The sequence below is a fragment of the Lutjanus erythropterus genome, chromosome 7 (assembly GCF_056507025.1).
Source record: "Lutjanus erythropterus isolate fLutEry1 chromosome 7, fLutEry1.hap2, whole genome shotgun sequence".
Taxonomy (NCBI): domain Eukaryota; kingdom Metazoa; phylum Chordata; class Actinopteri; order Lutjaniformes; family Lutjanidae; genus Lutjanus; species Lutjanus erythropterus.
The window spans coordinates 30,405,001-30,424,273 of NC_139323.1; the positions used below are offsets into that span (position 1 = coordinate 30,405,001).

The 19,273-nt window shown below is 39.8% G+C and overlaps 1 protein-coding gene across 2 annotated transcripts in view; it reads right to left on the bottom strand.

Annotated features, from left to right (window-relative positions):
• Positions 1 to 19,273, bottom strand: part of phactr1 (phosphatase and actin regulator 1) — a 56,789-nt gene that overhangs the window by 8,396 nt on the left and 29,120 nt on the right. For both annotated transcript variants that reach the window (XM_084723509.1, XM_084723508.1), the window contains exons 2-8: positions 12,428 to 12,592; positions 6,384 to 6,464; positions 4,592 to 4,714; positions 4,300 to 4,503; positions 3,950 to 4,211; positions 2,525 to 2,730; positions 119 to 275 (exon numbers count right to left, since the gene is read on the bottom strand). In XM_084723509.1, the coding sequence (XP_084579635.1) occupies positions 119 to 275; positions 2,525 to 2,730; positions 3,950 to 4,211; positions 4,300 to 4,503; positions 4,592 to 4,714; positions 6,384 to 6,464; positions 12,428 to 12,592 (1,198 nt within the window). The remainder of the gene's footprint in view (positions 1 to 118; positions 276 to 2,524; positions 2,731 to 3,949; positions 4,212 to 4,299; positions 4,504 to 4,591; positions 4,715 to 6,383; positions 6,465 to 12,427; positions 12,593 to 19,273) is intronic.

Here is a 19,273-nt window from a genome sequence, read left to right on the forward strand (position 1 = left end):
TTTAATCTCCCTCCTCCTCCTCCCTCCATCATGACTCATCATCCATCACCTGCTCCCTGCAGCAGCCGCGTCACATCCATCACAGCTTTTAACGTGGGGTTCAGGCGACCGGGCTCACCTGGTCAGTTTGGTGGCCGTTTGTTGCCGAGACTCGAGCCTCTCCTGGTCCGACTGCAGCGGCAGGATGTTCTTCTCCTCCAGCTCCCTCTTCGACGGACGATTGCTCAGCTTGATGGCCAGAGAGTCCTTTCGTAAAACCTTCATGGCCAGTGTGCCTTCAGTGGTCATACAAGAGGGAAAATGGATGTTGTGTGTTAATACGGATTTTTATCGTGCAGATTCAGGCTGAACTCACTTAACAAGCTGACTGTAAGGAGCCTGGAGAGATTTTCCTCTGACACCCAACATAATTCTGATAGTTATTTATCATCTTGTTCTTATTTTTTCCCATTTTATTGTTTTTATTTCAGGGTTTTCCTCGAGGCAGAAACTCCAGATGCATTTCATCTCCGTCTTGTGATCTATTTAGATTTGAGATAAAGCTCTAAACCATCGGCTCACTCTTGTAAGTGCTTGTTTTCCCTGAAGCTTAACATATTTCATAAAAGTGTAATATGATGTAAATAGCAGAGGCTCTGTTGATTTCAGGCAAAACATTACACACTGAGGAAAACCCAGTATACAAAACTTTTTTAGAATTTATTGACTGGATTTAATTCATGTTTTAAAGCAATATTTTTCTGTAAAAATGAATCAAATATTCCTGTGTTTCTATCCAATTGTATTACAAATTCTAACCAAATTTTGAGTGAATCAGCAAAATTAAATATGAATGAAACCTTGTTTCCATTCCATTTCTTTTGACATTACATGATTTTTAGGTGTTGGTTGAAAGATAAGCAATAGGTGATGCCAATTTCCCTGTTGGAAAACCACAATACCACTGCAGAAGAAGAGGGCGCAACACGATGACAGAATAAAAATTAGCTGAATCTCAAACTGTGAAAAACTAAAGTAGAAAACAGGACAGAAATCTGACATTTCTGTTAGTTTCATGTATTAATGTGAAGCAGGTTACGTCTGATCGGTGTGGAGCCGTCATGGATGTACTACTGACTGTCAGAGGAAACCGCTCAGTTAAATGTTTGCTACATCAAAACAGAAAAAGTTTTTCAAGCTCAGGCAGCATCACTAGGATTTATCTGAGTTGTTCTTAAATGCACCAGAAAAATAGCAGATTTATGTGTCTCATTTCCATGACGTCAAATACCAACATTCTGGGATGGTAAACTGTCCTGAGGGCAGCAAAATGATAAAAAAAATAAATAAAGAAATATAGGCAGAGGGCAGCGTCTCTGCAGACCCAGACACCACTAAACACTTCTAGTGGATCATAAGTGATGATTGAAAGGGTTATGTTTGTGTGTACGTTGTTGCATATTACACAATTAAGTCTATAGAATATCATGTGTAGGTCAGGACATGTCTGCAGCAAGACAATATTAAAAAAAATCCTATTTTGACTCATGTTTCACCTTTAATAAGTATTACACCCTCTGTGATTTGAAAATTGCAGCAGGCCATACCGCGATTTTTGATCAAATGTTTCCATCAACCTTTTCTAACGCTATACTTCAATATGAGCCAAAAAATATGTTGATGGAAACATCCAGTGACAGCCTACAGAGACTTTGCAGCAGGTTTAGAAAGCTTTTTAGGCTTTTTTGACCTCTTAGTTTTGATTTTTACAACATATTTACTGTCTGGATCAATCACCCGTCCAGCACAAAACATCAGAGTGACAAACGTTAGCGACAAACTGGTCAATATTAGGGATGTAACGATGTAAGGCTTTAATGTGTAAGATATGAGCGCATCGGTTCAGACGGCCTGCATCTGTAAAAAGCTAAACATAAATCGGAAAACAATCAATGGAAGTCTATCGATCTATACATCTCATTAGGACGCACGTATGTTTCATTTTTGGCATCAAGGAGCTGCCGCTGTAACTTTCCTCCGTTTTCTTTCTCCTCCTGCCTCTGTCTGCACCGCTCTCACTGGACGCCACTGGAAGCGCTCCCTCCTCCCTCTCCTGTGTCTCCTCTTCATCTCAACAAAATGCGCCAGACAGTATAAATAAATAAATAAAAAATAAAATCTATTGTTGCAGCTTTAATTTTTCTTTCTCTTGTTTTTTTCTTGGTGAGATGTCTTTATAATTCTTTTTCCTCTTCTTATGCATTATGTATTGTGTGTGTAGATTACTTGTGCAAAATAAATGAACTGAATAAATTATATACATGCTTCTGTGATAAATAATTCACATCTCTGATAACAAACTGCAGCTCAGAGTGCTTCCAGTCATGTGTGACGTCTCTAACCATATGGAAACATGTTCACACGTGCTCATACATACATATGCACACATTCTATATTATAATTAATAAGAGCAGACGACTCTTAGATGATCAGAGTCACAGCAGAAAGATATGAATGAGGAGAAGGCCCGAAGAAAAACACCTACTTGTAAACAACGTATCATCCTCATCTTCCTCCTCATCATCCTCTTCTTCCTCCTCGTCGTCTTCCTCCTCCTCCTCCTCCTCCTCGTCCTCCTCTTCCTCGTCCTTGTACATCCCGGGCAGGTCCTCGTAGTCCGCCTCGTTGGGGAGGTTTTCTTTGTCGTCGTCGCACTCGATCATCACCGTGGGAACCGCATGCATCATGGAGCTGCAGGTTGGTGGGAAAAGGGCAAGAGGTCAGACGTGTGTGTTCAGTGTGGCATGAAGCTGTGAAATAACACGAGACAGCACAGAGCGAAAAGTCCACAAACGTGGCAGCTATGACTAATCAAACCCTCCAGTGTTTTTGACTCATTTGTTGATCTGTCATCAGCGCTAAACAAACCAGTGGAGAGAAAATCTGCAGTCAGTCAGTCAGGGAAGACACAGATCAAAACTGTGTGAAATTTAAGAGTGATTTTAAACAGCACATCACTAAACTTTCCCATGACCAACAGCACCTGCCTGCAGACAGGCAGCCAATCATATTGATGGATGTGGAGGTGTGAGTGGTGGAGGAGAGGTGGTGTAAACAGTAAGCGTCCATTTGACAGCAGGGGCCACATTCATAAAGCTTCCTGGTACAAAGAGTGACAAAATTCTAAGAGAATTATGACATTTTCTAAGAATTTCCCCCCAAAGTTAGGAGCAGATGCTAGTAAAGAGAAAATTATTCAGGTTTTAAAGAGGTGAAAAACTATTAGGAATTGGGGAGGATGACTTTTAACACGCTAAAGAGTTTCTTCTCAGAAAGAAAAGGAGAAAAAGAAATGTTCTAATCGATTGATAAATAATGTCAGAAAATGCTGAAAACTGTTGATCACTGTTTTCCATAGCCCAAGGTGACGTCCTCAAATGTTTTAGTTTGTCAAAAGTTTAGTTTAGTGTCAAAAGAGGAGTAAAGAAACCAGATTTAGGAACTATTTTCTTTGAACTAGAAAGAAAGTAGTTCCAGTAGATTCTTGGACGCAGCTGCTGAGGCCTCAGGACATGGGGTGGACGCTCTACCAAATGAGTTATTGGGACAGGGCGACGTGCCAGCGTATCATATTGTCGTTATATTTTTCATATGGTTCAATCTGCAGGGTTTGGTCCACAGCTGAGACGAGAACCTCTCGTTTCACTCTTTCTGTGATGGAGTATCCTCTTTTGGACAATCAGCTGTTCTGGGCTGTTTGTTCTCAGTGCACGCTCACAATGTATGCTTGTTTCAGCCTGGTTTGACTTATGGTGGTTAAATTGTGTTAGTGGAACAGTGTAAGCACTGAATGGAAGCTGAAGTTAGTTCTAAGTGCAGATTTATTTATCAGCTTTGATAGAATAAGAGGAAAAATATGGATTTTTGATTTCAGGAACTTCCACACCGACTCAGACTCTTTGCTCCTCACCTCTCAAACCTCTGCATGGTGAGGGCCAGCGTCTTGTTGAGCTCCTCGATGATGCGGCTGGGCGGGTGGAGGGGGACGGGTAGTGTGCCGTACTGCAGAGAGTGCCCGCCCATTGGAGCATGGCTGGGAGGGGCGGGGCACTTCTGGAAGGCGAGCGAAGGGGGCTCCATGCTCCCTGCAGGTACGGAGATCATGAGCTTCTTTGGAGGTAGAGGAGGAGACAACTTCACCGACATGCACGGCAGCTTCACCGGGGCGCCGTCTGCACGCAGAGGGAGGAGGCGGGAGGGTCAGACGTGCACACACAGAGTCACACACACAGTCATGAGCATGCACAGAGACCAACTCACCTGCGATGTGATTAGGTAGCCTGTTGAAGGGTTTGGGCGGTAGTGCAGGAGGTTGTTTGTGTAGCGTAGGAGGTCTGGAGAGCGGCGACTCTGAACCGTCAGCCGGATACACACTGGACTTCTTCGTGGGCGGAGCCTGGATGGATTTTTGGGTGTGGTCCTGTTGACATGCACCCTCACTTGGCATCTGAAAATCCAGAGAGCCTAAGGAGCAGAAATAAAGACATAAAACAGTTGCTACGATACGAGGTGAAGGATGAGACGACGATGGTGGCGAGGCTCCGCTGCCTACCTACAGCTGCAGCTGCTCCTTCCATCAGTTCAGCACCGTCAGGCTCTGACAGGCCAGAGCCGAGAACCGGAGAACGCCCGTTCTCCATCTTCACCTCCTCTCGCACAGCCGGGGAAGAGCCGTCTACACAGACAGGGAGCAGGGAGCGGAGAAAGATGAACAGGAGGAGCAGAGTCAGACACAGAGGAACAAAAGACAAGTTCAGAGACAGAAGAGACTGTTGCTTCTATTTTTTTAAACAGTAAAAATGTGGATCAACAAACTACAACTCAGGGCTGCAAGTAGTACCGAAAATCAAGAAAATTAGCCACCAACAGTTTTCGTTATCAATTTATAATCATTGTGAGGATTTGATTTTGTTTGTTTTATATCATTGTAGGTTAATTCTTTTAAACTTTTGGTCAAACAAAACAAGACATGTCAAAGAAAACATGGTGAAGTTGTGTCCTAATTAGTTTGACATTTTCAGACCAAATGTTTAATCAGTTAATTGAAGTAATAATTAACAGATTATTCAGTAATAATTAGTAAAAATAATCATTAGTTGCAGCCCAAGCTCCCATGATGGCTTATGGGGGCCATTGTAGATAAAGAAAAAAAAAACACACAGGGCCAAAAACCCAGAATTTTCTAAGTTTAAGTCTTAAATGTACAAGAAATAAACTTGGATATCCTCTGAGATTAAAGTAATACATTTCTGAGGAAAAACACACAAATTTGCAAGAAAGAAACTTGAATATTCTCTGAGATTATAAAGTCATTAATGTGCAAGAAGAAAACTTTCCAACATTAACGTCTTCAATTTATGGGAAAAATTTGGATATTCTCTGAGATTAAAGCGGTAAATTCACAAGAAAAAAATCACAAATTTACAGGGAAAAATCTTACATACTCTCTCTGATTATTAAGTCATAAATTTGCAAGAAAAAGGCACCACATCACTTCAGCTTGGAACAATCTCACCACACCACAGATGCAGCTGTTTGCTGTGTTTCATACCTGCAGTGGATGATCGAATCAGGGACTCTGAAAGTCAAGTCACAGCTGGAGGTGCTGACAGTCAGTCTATATAATGACGTCACAGTTTTTTTTCTCATAGATTTGTCAGGGTTTTTTTTGTAAATTTATCACTAGAATCTCACAGAATATCTATGTTTCTCTTGCTCATAAATGTAGAACTTTAATCTAGAAAATTCTAAGGTTTTTCTCAGAATATTACCTCCCTCCATTGGCTCTGTAATTTTTCCTCCCCACACTTAAATAATAGTCACATTTGTATATTGTTTCTTCTGTTTTTATATTGTTGTTTTTTTTATGTTATTGTCTATTTTCTGTTTGTGCTGTTGTAACTGACAGTACTGATTCTGATTGGCCCTAATACAGCATCATAAGCTCCAGTTAACAAACTAGTTTTTTCTAAATTGAAAAAATCATGTTAAGACATTCAACCAATTATACCAAAACAAAAGCCAAAAGCTGATGTCTAGAAATTGTTGATTTTGTGCGTTGTTTCGAATCAATATCATGACAATGCCGATTATAAAAGTACATATGTAAAATAATCAAACTGACGTTCACTGTGTTGCTTTACAATGATTAATTTTGTCACCTTAAAATGATAATATAGAGGAGTCATTAACAATAACCTGATAAGATCATTTCACGACGATACCACTGAGAACAGATGTTCCAGAACCACCAGATGTTCCAAAAATGTTGTATCAGTGCTGTATGTTGTCTGATATGACAACTTTTCTTTTGACACATGTTCTCATCACCTTTGTCGTCTCACCTTTCTCATAAACCTCCTTCAGGACTCCCTTCTTGATGAGCTCTTCTCTGCTCTGGCGAGTGGACATTTTCCTCTCCAATACTGAGGGAGCAGAGGACACATGACGTCAAATAAACAGCAACAACAACTGGACACTTGGAGCGTTCGTCAGGGTAAAGGAATGTGTCGTCCGCAGGAGACGTTTGTTGCTCCTCGGTAAGAATCTTGTGACTGAACCTCGGATCTCAGACAGAGAACCAAACACATGAACACATCGTGTCTGCAGGACAGAGACTTTTATACACACAAACACCTCATTTAATCGTTCATATCTCAAAGCATGAAATCACTGACGCCTCATTTCAAACATGAGCTTTTCTGCTATTTCTACTTCATTTTTAGAACAACTTTCCTTTTCATTTCATCTGTTGTATCTCTTAAGGTTGACATGAGCAACAGAGGCAGCAGATTTTGTGCATTTTCTTTAACTGATTGTTTTAAGCGCTCACAATTGATTAATCTAATAATTAGACACAAATGGCATGTTTTTTCTGAAGTGTTACTCATTTTATTTTTTTTTCCTTATTCAACAAATGGACTAACAATTAATTGATCATTGGTAAGAACTTAACCAATCAAAAATTCATTCATCATAATGTCGGGGAATTGGATGAATTTATTGATTGATTATAGACAGGGATTTTTGTCAATTTATTTTGCTAATTCAACTATCTGCAGAGGACGAGTCAGAGGATTAGAGCCAGAATATTTTCACATTTAATGTAGTGACTTATTGGATTTATTTCAACCAAACCAGAGGTGGTGATAGTTACAACAGTGGAAAGACTGACCAAGAGGAAATGTGTTTTATGGAGTTAACCAGGCAATTAAAGTTGGTCAGTAAAAATAAAGATCAACTTGAATTCAGAAGGTGATTGGTTGTATTTTTCTGTTTAAAAGGAAAAATATAAAGAAAAATAATAGCTGTGTGAATATTTCCTTTCTTGACATTTTGTGACTTCATTTTGTTTACTTTGTTGTCTCACACGTCTCTGAACTTTTGTTTTTGTTTTTTTGTTTTTTGTCACTTTCTTCTCTTTTTCTGACTCTTATGTAATAAAACTTCAATTCTGAGCCATTAATACTTCAAGTCTGGCACCAAAAACACAGCAAGATGGCAAGAAGGCTTGGTTATGTGGCCAATACTCTGTGTTTAGCTCCAGTTTTTTCCTTTATTTTGCCTCCAGCTGTGACATTCGCATCAATCATTCGCATTAAAAGGGTCTATAGTTCTCCTGCTGCTTCTCCAAACTGGGGACGCGTCAACCGCCATCTACTGTAGGTAGATGGAGTATCTCATACAACCCTGCTTCAATAAATACAAACTACCCCTTTAATAAAACTTGTATAACTTTGATCGGTTTTCCTTTTTAAGCTTCATATGGTCCATATTTATTTACTTTTCATGACATGTTCAACCACTGTTAAGTAAAGTTTTTAAGCCTTTTAGGATTAAAACTGTAAATTGTGTTCCATTTCCATTTGTTATCTGACAGGAATCATTTTCATCTCATCGCTCCTCCTGAGACCGACACTCATTAACGTCACGGTGCCCGGAGAACTTTTCATTAAACTAGTCGGATGCAAGACATGTGAAAATCATCCACAGCAAAAACACGGGACGATAACAATCAGCCAATTACTAAAAAGACTCGAGGGTAAAGCAAAAGGTGAGAAAACAATATGAAGCTTTGTGGGAATAAACAGAGAGTTCAGTTCTTTAAAACATTTTGTTATTTCATGTAACCCTGCTCAGCAAGCAGGAAATGAACCATTACTGTGTACCACCAAAACTAACCTGCGCCGCAAAACAATTTCACATTTAAAGGCCCAGTAAAGAGTGTTGTTGTTGACATGTTTGTCATCATATTCATCACATGTGATTCATTCTGTGGTCATAAACATTGAGGGCGGGTTTCACAGACAGGACTCAGATGAATCTGGGACAGGGGTCTGCAACTTTTATGATCAAAAGAACCATTCTGGTCCAAAAAAAGAAAGAAAAATCTGTCTGGAGCCACAGCTATTAAATCCTCTCTTTTTCCTGAAGACTTTTTTTTTGGAATCCATTGCGAGCTCCTGGAGACTTAAGACGATGAGCCACCGCCATGATTTAGAGGAAAAGGCACCGAGCCACAGACGCAGGCTATGATGCACATTTTAGTTGATGAAATATGAATAATAATATTGCTCTCATCGTTGCCATGAACACACACACAGTGTATAGACTGGTATAAAAATAATCGCTCTCAGTCATCACTTCAAACCCACTGGAAGTCTGTGGCTGCGTCTGTATCCGCAGAGAATCTGCCCTCTGCCTGGATTTTCTTATTCCACCCAACAGGAGCAGGTGTTTCAGAGATGTTCTGACCCAGTCATCTCTCAGATCGTCACGCTGCACATTTTTCCTGCTTCCAACACGTAAACTTCAAGAGCTGACTGTTCACTTGCTGCCTAATATATCCCACTGTATGACAGATGTCACTGAAACAAGATGATCACTTCACCTGTCAGTGGTTTAATGCTGGAGATGACTGCATTATAAAAAGCAGACAGAAATATGTTTATTTTAATCATTATTTCTCTCACATCAGTCATGTCTTCACTTTCTAAGTTGTAAAATGTTTTTACTGAAGTCCTTACAGACGGCTATGTCAAATTATTGCAAGGAGGTCCCTGATATATATTCTGCATTGCAAGGGGTCCATGGCTGAGAAAAAAAAACTTGCCTGGTCGAACATTCCCAAAGTCAGTTGTTATTTGCCCAGTAAAGGGTTTGATTTATAACAGAATAAAGTTGTAATTGTCATGTTTAATCTTGGGCTGCAACACCTGTAAAATATAAGAAAATTGTGAAAATTGTCCATCCCAGTTTCATAAAGTCCAAGGTGATGTCTTTAAATGTCCTGTTTTGTCTAAAACCCAAAGACACTCAGTCTAATGTGAAAATAAACAGAGAAAAACAGGAAATCTCAATATATGAGAGACTGAAAACAACATTTTTCATGAAAAATTAAATCAATCAATCAATCAATCAGGCTATCAAAATAGTTTAATCATTTAATTCTCTTTTACCACTTTTACTTTTCCCAAACAAGTGAGCAAGCCTTATGGCTGAGCCCTGGAAAATGTGTAAATCATCAAGATATATATCATGTAGATATATGAAACTGGATGACCTAAAACATCCATTGGTACCTTGTCATGATTGTTGGGCTAAATTTTGGCCAAGAGGACCCTTGACCTTTGACCTCAAGATATCCAGATGAAAATGGTTTCTATGGAGACCTAAAATCTTGTATATCCTGGCTTCTTTCTCTGTGATTATGCACACATAATTTAATGCACTTTGGCAAGAGCCTGTCAATAACACATGATACTCACAACACGTACAGTATTTACCTGTGTGTGCTGTATAATGTACAGTGTGTGTGTGATCTGCATACAGAGAGAGGAAGCAGGTTTAAAATAAAGACAGAATATGACTAGAGCTGCAATGATTAATCACATAAGCCATTATAAAATTAATCACAAACTACTTTGATAATCAATTAATCATTTGAGTCATTCTTTAAGAAAAAAAGTCACAATTCTCTTATTCTAGCTTCCGAAATGTTAATATCTGACACATATTTATCACAGAGAAGTAAAGAAACCAAAAAGATATTTGGTTTCTTTACTCCTTTCTGACAGTAAACTGAATATCTTTGGGTTGGCGACAAAACAAGACATTTGAGGATTTCACATTAGGGTTTGGGAAACACTGGTTGACATTCTTCACCATTTTCTGACATTTTAACACAACTATTAATCCAGAAAATAATCAAACTATTAATTGATTATGAAAATAATTGTTAGTTGCAGCCCTAAATGTGACCAATCACATCAAAGTAAAGAAGAAGGTAGAATGTAGAATCTGTGGTAAAATGAAGATGATATACATTTATTGTACTCTGTTCAGATGTTGTGGTTAATCAGAGACGCGAACACAGCAGCTGTGGAAGATTTTATGAACAATTCACTGCAGAAACTCATTAGCTTAAACGCTGACTGTCAGTGTCGTCTGAGCCACGTTAGCGTCACTGTCTGAGGAAACTGTGGTTGTTGGTGCATATGTCTGGTTCTCAGCTACAATATGCAGTCAGCGGTAAACTGCGAGGCGGAGGAGAGCGTTCGAGTTTTGGACGGAGGGATGGAGGCTGTTGTTGTCTCTCAGCTGGCTGAGTGTCTCTACATCCTGTTCTCAGTGAGAGACACAAACACGCAGCAGAGGGCTGAAGAGAGGCTTCCTACAGACAAGCTGTTCTCCCAGCTGTCACAGCAGGTGACTGGGACCTGCTTCCTCTCTCTGTATGCAGATCACACACACACTGTACATTACGCAGCACACACAGGTAGATACTGTACGTGTCGTGAGCACCATGTGTTATCAATGGACTCCTTCCAAGTACATTAAATTATGTGTGCATAATCACAGAGAGAGGAAACAGGATTTTTTTTTTAATATAGTGTTTTATCGGGCCAGAGGGTATGTATGGTTCACAGCAGGGCTGAGTGATACGGCCTATAAATAATTTCTTGATATTTTTGTGCAAAATTTTTTTGAATAGAATAAAACTGCAAACACAAAACTGTGTGAATTTTGCCTAAAACGTGGGATTAGCAGGAAGTGGACATGTGTGTAAAGGGGAAACTCTTGGGTCTCCATTGCAACCATTTTCATTCAGATATCTTGAGGTCAGAGGTCAGGGGACTCCATGGCCATGCCAGTTTTTCTCATGCCAAAATTAAGCCTACTTGTTTGAGGAAAGTAAAATGCCATGTTGGGCAAGTAAATATAGTAACTCACTTGCCTTACTGGGCCAGTAGTAAAAGAGAATTAAACTGTTAAACTATTTTGACTATTTCAGCCTCTCATATACGGAGATTTCCTGTTTTTTTTAATCACATCTGAGTATCTTTGGGTTTTTAGACAAAACAAGCCATTTAAAGACATCACCTCGTGAAACTGAGACAATTTTTACAATTTTCTCATATTTTACAGGCGTTGCAGCCCAAGATTAAACATGACAGTTACAACTTTAGTCTGTTATTTGATAACCACTAATAAATAAAACCTTTTTTTGACTGGGGCAGACCTCTTACAATACAGAAAATATACCACAGACCTCACTGCAATAATTTGACGTTGCTTATGTGTGTGTGTGGTTTTTTTTTTAAACATTTCTACTACGGGGCAACAGTAGCTCAGTCCATAAGGACTTGGCTCGGGGAGTACGGAGCACAAACTGGTAGCTGATGCTGTGCCAGTTCACCTCCTGGGCTCTGTCGAGGCAGTGAGCCTCTAACTGCTCAGGGCGTCTCACTGTGTATATATATATATATATATATATATGTATATATATACACATGTGCAGCCTCCTTGCTCTGACCTCTCTCCATTTCAGATGCCTGATCAGAAAAATACTCCACCTCAGATAACTAATCACTGTCAACCCTGCACTGAACTGGATGATCAGTATTTTGACTGAAAACATAAGCCTGTTATGATATGGAGTTATTTCTTCTCTGGAGTCATATGCAGGCACGATGATCACTGGAAAACATGCAAATTCTGCACAAACTCCCCAGTTTTTCCTTAATCTCTGATGATATATCACGGTCACGTTATGATTTGTTACGGTAAACATATTATAGATTTGTCCTTTCAAACCAGACCTCCCAGTAATAACCAGGCTCAGCTGATGAAGCAGCAGCTGACCTAAAGCCTCCTGCTGCTTTGCCAGCCTTAAATAACCAGAATCATACACAGCGGATCTTTGCTGCAGCCTTTATATCACCCCCCGGCTCTGCAGGGCAGCACCTCTGAGCCGCCATTCATCAATGCTGCTGCTGCTACGTGCAACACCAGACATTTATCTTCGGTGAGTGAAGCAGATTACTACAGGGAGGAGAGGAGGTGATAATGGGATGATGTTGTATTGGCTGTGTGTTCTGGTTCTGACCTGCAGAGGTCTGCTTGAACTTTTCACTCTTCTTCTTCCTCCACTTCCAGGGTTTAAACAGACGTCCCAGTGTGGCGAACTTGCTCCGCCGCCGAATAGGAGGCGTGTGTGTGCCTGGAACCAGCGAATCAGAGCGCATCGCTGCCAACCTCTCCACCTCCTCAGCTGGAAAACAACAACAAACACCAGGGTCATTAACAGGCAGGTAAACAACACTTAGATTTGTTTCTTTTCACATAATTCTCTGGTTGCAGCTTCTTAAACTCACAGATTTGATGCTTTTCTTCGTTTTCTAGACCCAAAAAAAGACATTTGTAGTCTTTGGCAAGACGTTTTAACAGTTAATAACTCAACTGGACAGGTACTTCAGACATCATTCTGCAAACTCAGCCACTACACGTTAATAATAATAATAATAATGAAAATAATCAATAGTTGCGCCCTTATTGGTTAAGAGTCCAACCAACCAACAACTCATCATGAAATCAATCCAGCAGCTAAAATAGATTTCACATGTGACACACCCTTAAAGGGATAGTTCACTCAAAAATGAGAATTCAGTCATTATCTACTCATCCTCATGATGACTGAAGGTAGGGCTGGGCGGTATGACAAAATTTTCATATCACGGTCTTTTTAAAAATCATATCGGTTTCACGGTATTTGACTGTATTTTTTTTTTTCATGCAACAGTGTTCTTACCCACATTTTCTTCTACTGAGAACAGAATTACTGCAGTTGATTGTTTGTCCATTTCACTGTCATAAGGATTCATGTGTCATGTGTCATGTCCACACACAGGTAAAAGCATGACCCCTTCAAAGTATGGTTACCATCACATGGACGACTATACAATTAAACGTCCCCACCCACGCTAGTCGGCACCAGAAATACTAGTCGTTTAAAATATTTAAAAATGAAATATTTGTCAATATCTGTCAATATTTGATTCATGCATGATGCCGCACGGCACTAGTCAGACTCACCCAGCGCGTATGAACCGATCGCCGTGGCAACACCGGATGTTTACATCAGCGAAGTCGGACAGATGAATGTAGCTAGACTGTGACAGAATAAGCTGATATATATTCACTCGACTGGAGAAACATGACCACATTAAACACAGACAGAAACCTGCAGGCAGAGCTGCTGCTGCTGCTGCTACTACTAGCTGCTAACGTTAGCCACACTGTGTTTCGGGCTAGCAGCTAACGTTAGCCACATTGTGTGTCGGGCTGGCAGCTAACGTTAGCCACACTGTGTGCCGGGCTAGCAGCTAACGTTAGCCACACTGTGTGTCGGGCTGGCAGCTAACCTTAGCCACACTGTGTGTCGGGCTAGCAGCTAACGTTAGCTCTGGGTCCTTTACCTGCAGACACTGTGACCCTCTTCGGTCCTCTTCCTCTACGTAAGCGTGTAAGGTTTGTGAAGTAGCGCGCATTTCAGCGGCATTTAAAGTACGATTTGGCGATTGTAGACCGTGATTAACGTCTTCAAATGGCTCTTAATACACACAGTATTTTTTTCGGACAGTGTTTAATATTATAAAGTAATAAATTCTGCCTTGTGTTTTCTTAGTGACTATTCTAAATTAAATTTTGCATCTAATCAACAGAGAAATTAGTTGCCATGGAACATTCCTAGTACACACGCTCAAGCAAGCACGCCTTTGGTGTTGGTGTGCAGCAGTGAAATGGGTCCCCGCTGAAACACTTTCCGCCGCGCACGTTCCGGACGTTGTTTGGGCTATTCACCGGTATGACGGTATATGAAAAATTAATATCATAACGAAAATAAAGACCAGTTTTCGGTACGAACCGGTATACCGCCCAGCCCTAACTGAAGGTCAGTTTTATTTTGTTAGTCCACAAAACACTGCTGGAGTTTCACAGGAAAACAGTGTTGCAGAATCTCCCAAACAATTGAAATGAATGGTGACCAGTTTTAAAACGTAATAAACAACAGAAAAAAAAAACTGCTCGCCTGGTGTGGACTAACAAACTAAACCCGACCTTCAATCACCATGAGGGTGAGTAGATAATGACTGAATTTTCGGTGAAAAATCTCCTTAATGACGGAAAATCAATTCTGACTAAAACTGGTTTTATTTTTTATTTTTTTGCTTCAACTTCTTTTTTGAAGTGATAAAGATGAAAATAAGTGATAAAGATTAGTAATAATTACCGGTGTTGATTTATAAAACGAATATTTCCACTCCTTCATTGTGATTGGCTGTGTCGTTGTAAAGTATGACTTGCTAAAGGGCTTGTAAATTCTTTTCTAAGTCAGGTAGAAAGTAAATACTTAATCAGTTTGAACACTAAATATCTTGTCTGGATTCTGGATTCAGTTCTTTGTGAGGCAAATATGACTCTCAGCCAAACTCCTTTTGCAAAAATACTAATTTTACTTCACAGAACACAGGGTTCGCTGGTCTATTGCTGCCTCCATCTGTCAGGTTGTTTGCATAGTGGGGTGATATCAGTGAATGCAAACTAACCATTTAAAACACTGAAGTCACACAGTAACACAAACAAACTAAAAGATCAAGAAAGCGATCGACCAACAACTCTTTCTTCTGCAGGTAAAATTACTGATTTTGTCCATGGAGACTGGTGGCTTTAGAGAGAACAATATTTGGGTTAAATAACAATGGTTTCCTATCAGAAAAGGCTGTCTGACCACAAAGTAAAGCAGTGAAAATATTCTAAATATAGCATAAACTTAAACTGATAGTTGTTTTTAGTTGTGTAAAATACACAGCAATACATAACTTAGCTTCCTACACCAGTACTCCTGCTGCTTCTCCAAACTTGAGGTCTGTGTCGACCACCATCTACTGCATGTAATACACTGACTATGGACAAGTACCTCATATAACCCCACTTCAAATAATCCTGACTATCCCTATAAATCCACAGTTAAGGAAAACAGATGATCATTGAATCAAATGTCAGGGGACACATTCTCCCAGAGGGCTGTGCATAATCAAGTCAGGAAAAGCTTATTTGGATCTCAGTTAATCACAGTTAAACAAGGGAGGAAAACTCCCAGAGAGATCTGAGGTCCAAACGAAGAACCAAAACCTCAGTACGGGCCTGACGGAGACGAAGCAAACAAGGATCAGAAAACAGCACATAAACAGAGTGTAAACAAGAAGCGTTTCAACGAATATCCACAAGACATTTCTACTTTTTAAACACAAATATCGCCACGTTTCAAGCCTCTGCCTCCTCCACTTTTTCCATCCGCTGTCTGACTCCGAGCTGTAGTCCTCGAGGCCCTACAGGGAGCTGTTTGAAAGTAATCACGCTGGAGGCTGTTCTATACTGCGTGCGCCAATTTTTCATTTGAAATTACACCTTTTCCCATTACGCACAACATCCTGCTGTACGAGACGTACTCGGCAGAACGAGGGCGCGAGGTCTGAGAGCCAGAGGCGATGGATAAAACAAAGGAAATCAACATTTTAGCAGGCGGTAGTACCAGCAGACACTGACGCACATATTTACACAGACATACTGCAGGAGAATAGAAACAGATAGATATAGAATAGAATCTACCTCTGAAAACCTGTATGAACAGGCCAAAGGTCACTCACCTCTGCAGACCCCTGAAAGCTGAGATACCCGAAAATAGGGCTGCACGATTTGGTAAAAGAAAGTGATTATTTTGACTGAAACTGCAATATGCAATGCGATTAATAAAAAGTTTTGCATTAAAATTTTTCATGTTGAAAAGATTAAAATTGTGACGCTCTAAAAGGGACAGTAAAGACAAGACACTGCTGTAGCTGTCCAGATGACTGAGACAAATAACTAGAAAACACTCAGAGACTGCCAGGGCTGCACAATCCTCAAATCTGAACTGCATCAGAATACACATCATGGTGATCTGGGATTTTTGGAAAATACCTTAATCCTGTCTGGAAATATTATTGGAGCTTTATAAGAGATAAACTGAGCAAAATGCTTTAGCGAGGCGCTGATGTGCCTCCTATAAAAACATCAAACACTGATTCATGTAAATGTGTCATTCTAATTTAGATGCAACTGCAGGTGTGTTTTTAAGGAATCTATCAAATATTTGATGGCTCAATAAGAATAAGGCAAACAATTAGAAAACTGGGCTTATTCAGATATGTCTAGTAACAAATTTAAACGTACTACATGAAACAGTCTTGAGTTACTACTGATGCCTCTATATCAGTCATTCCCAAACACTGGGTCGGGACCCACAGGTGGGTCACAGGAAATTTTAGTCAGGTCGCCAAATACATAAAGAGACAATGGAAGAAATTTTGTACTATCTCTTATAATTCAGTTTGCTAAAATGTTACGGATCGTTTTCCTGATGAGAGGAAATAAAACCAATCACAATCTTGTCAATTGAAAATAAAGGTTTTTCACATTTTTAGACCTAGTGATAAATCTGTCATAATTTTTCCACTAATCAATAAGTTGTTTGGTCCATAAAATGTCAGAAAATGTTGATCAGTATTTCTTGTTTTGTCCACAACTCAAAAATATTCAGTTTACTGTCAGAGAGGAGTAAAGAAACCAGAAAATATTCATTAGTGATAATGGGTACAATGATAGATAAAAATTTGACACTTGTCAGTAAAATAATATGCTAAGTGTGCATTAGAAAGAGCATTAAAGCAGACATTTTAAAGTAGTGCAACAGTTACTTTTTCTAGTAACTAAGTACTTATATAATGCAGTAATTGGTAGCATAATTCAATTACTTTTTGAGAGAGTAACGGTAAATACTGGTTAAATTTAAGTGTGAAATGAATATAACTGCCAGATTCTAACAACAGATTACTCTAAATCTTATACACTGGTCCTTTAAATCTCAGACTGAAATGTGTTTAAGCACCAAGTATCTGTTTTAAGTCCTGTAAGCTGGCATCAAATGGAGAGATTCCTGAGCTTGTTTGCTTTATTTTTGGATCAGAAGGTCCCTGACTTAAAACTAAATTTTGCCAAATTTAGATTATTCTTCTTAGGAAGAATGAACCAACAGTCACCTGGGAATAAAAACCACAAATAACAGCTGAACAGTGACTCCATCAGTGCTTAAAAATCAAAGTAAATCTGAAGCAGCTGCAGACAGGAGGAGATGTCAGGCCTGTTGTGGCCTCGTTACAAGAGGGATGTCAGTTCAAATCTGTACCAGCTCGGCAGCCACCGTCGAGAGGCCCTTCAACAACAACATCCAGCCCCGCTCCACCACCTCCCCTCCTCAGCTGCCCCTCTGGCAGAGCTGCTCAGCAGACGACAGTTTGACTCCGTGTGGCAGCCTGGTGTGAATATCAGAGAGCTCACGGAAACCCTCTCTGAACAAATAAAGAAATAAGCAAAAATATCTACAATATCTCACAAAAATGTGAAAGGTATTAGTCTTTTTGGGTCAATTTTTTGCTACAAAACACTGAAATTAATCCAGCTGTGGGGAGAGGAGATGCAGCGTTTTCATTTCTGAGATATTACGTCACACTTTTGAGGGTCACGTCTTTCCTTTTGAGTCATCTTTGTCCCTGTAAACAGAATAAAAAGGTGTCCAGTCCCTGTTGGTGTTGTCTGTCTGACCCCTCAGCACTGAGGCGGTGAGTCAGCGGGCTCAGACTCACACTGCAGGGCGACATTCTTTCAGTCAGTGTTTACCTCCACTGACTCACTCAACAACAACAACAACAACAACAACTTGAGGCAGCCAAACGAGAGGCTCAAACCGCTCGCTCCGTCAGCTGACTCATCCAGGCCCCCGGTCCATTCATGCTTTTGGATTAGTCGGGTTTTTAATGCTCTTATTATCAGGAATGAGCTGCCACTAATCAATACTGCAGATAATCTCTGCTTCAGTCAATCTTCTGCATGTCTGTATCGATCTGTGGCGGGGCGGTAACACTGGAAACACTTTGACAGACCTTCCAATTACATTAACTTGTCAATGAATCAAACAAATACATTGATTACAGCCCTTTAGCCAATTAGTTGATTATCTGAAGACAGAAGCCTAACAGGCAATTATTATAACTGTATATTCAAGTCATTTATCAAACAGAACTGCCATAAATATGCTGGTTTCAGGTTCTCAGATGTCTTATTGTCTCTTTTAAATCACACTTATTTTAAAAAATCTTTGGATTTTAGACTGTTGGTCAAAGAAAACAGACAATGTGAAGATGCTATTAAAGTATTAATCGTTAGAATAATATTCACGCAGAAAATGCTGTTTCCAACCTCTCAAATACGGATATTTCCCAATTTTCTTTGTTTATTATCTTACTAAACTGAAAATCTTTGCTTTTTGGACTGACAGAATTAGACGTTTAAGGCATCACCTTGAACTCTGAAAAACTGGTGTGGACATGTTTCACTATTTTCTGACATAATATAGACATTTAAGCCGCTGATGAAACATAACAATTAACTGTAGTCTTTTTTTGCTATTTGATAGCCGCTAATGAAACAGACGGTTTGTACAGGGGCAAGTAAAAATAGACTTTGGGCAAGTAGATTTCTGACCCTAAAAGAACCACCCTGAAAATAACCATCATTTAGTTCCATCATTCAAGAGACAGCAGCAATTACTGTCCAAGAATGTGCCCTGATTTTACATTTTCGATTTCAAACCTTTCTTGTACGCTACCCAAGCTGAAACAACCTGAAACAACTTTTCGGTGTCTACCATCCTACCATTCATTTGTCAACCCATCCAGGAAGTTGTAATGTTGCAATCGCAACACTTAAAGCAACTTCAACCAGCATCTGTGAATTCTGCACTACCCTGCAATTTTGTCAAATCAACACAACTTACTGTCTTACTTGTCAAACTGAG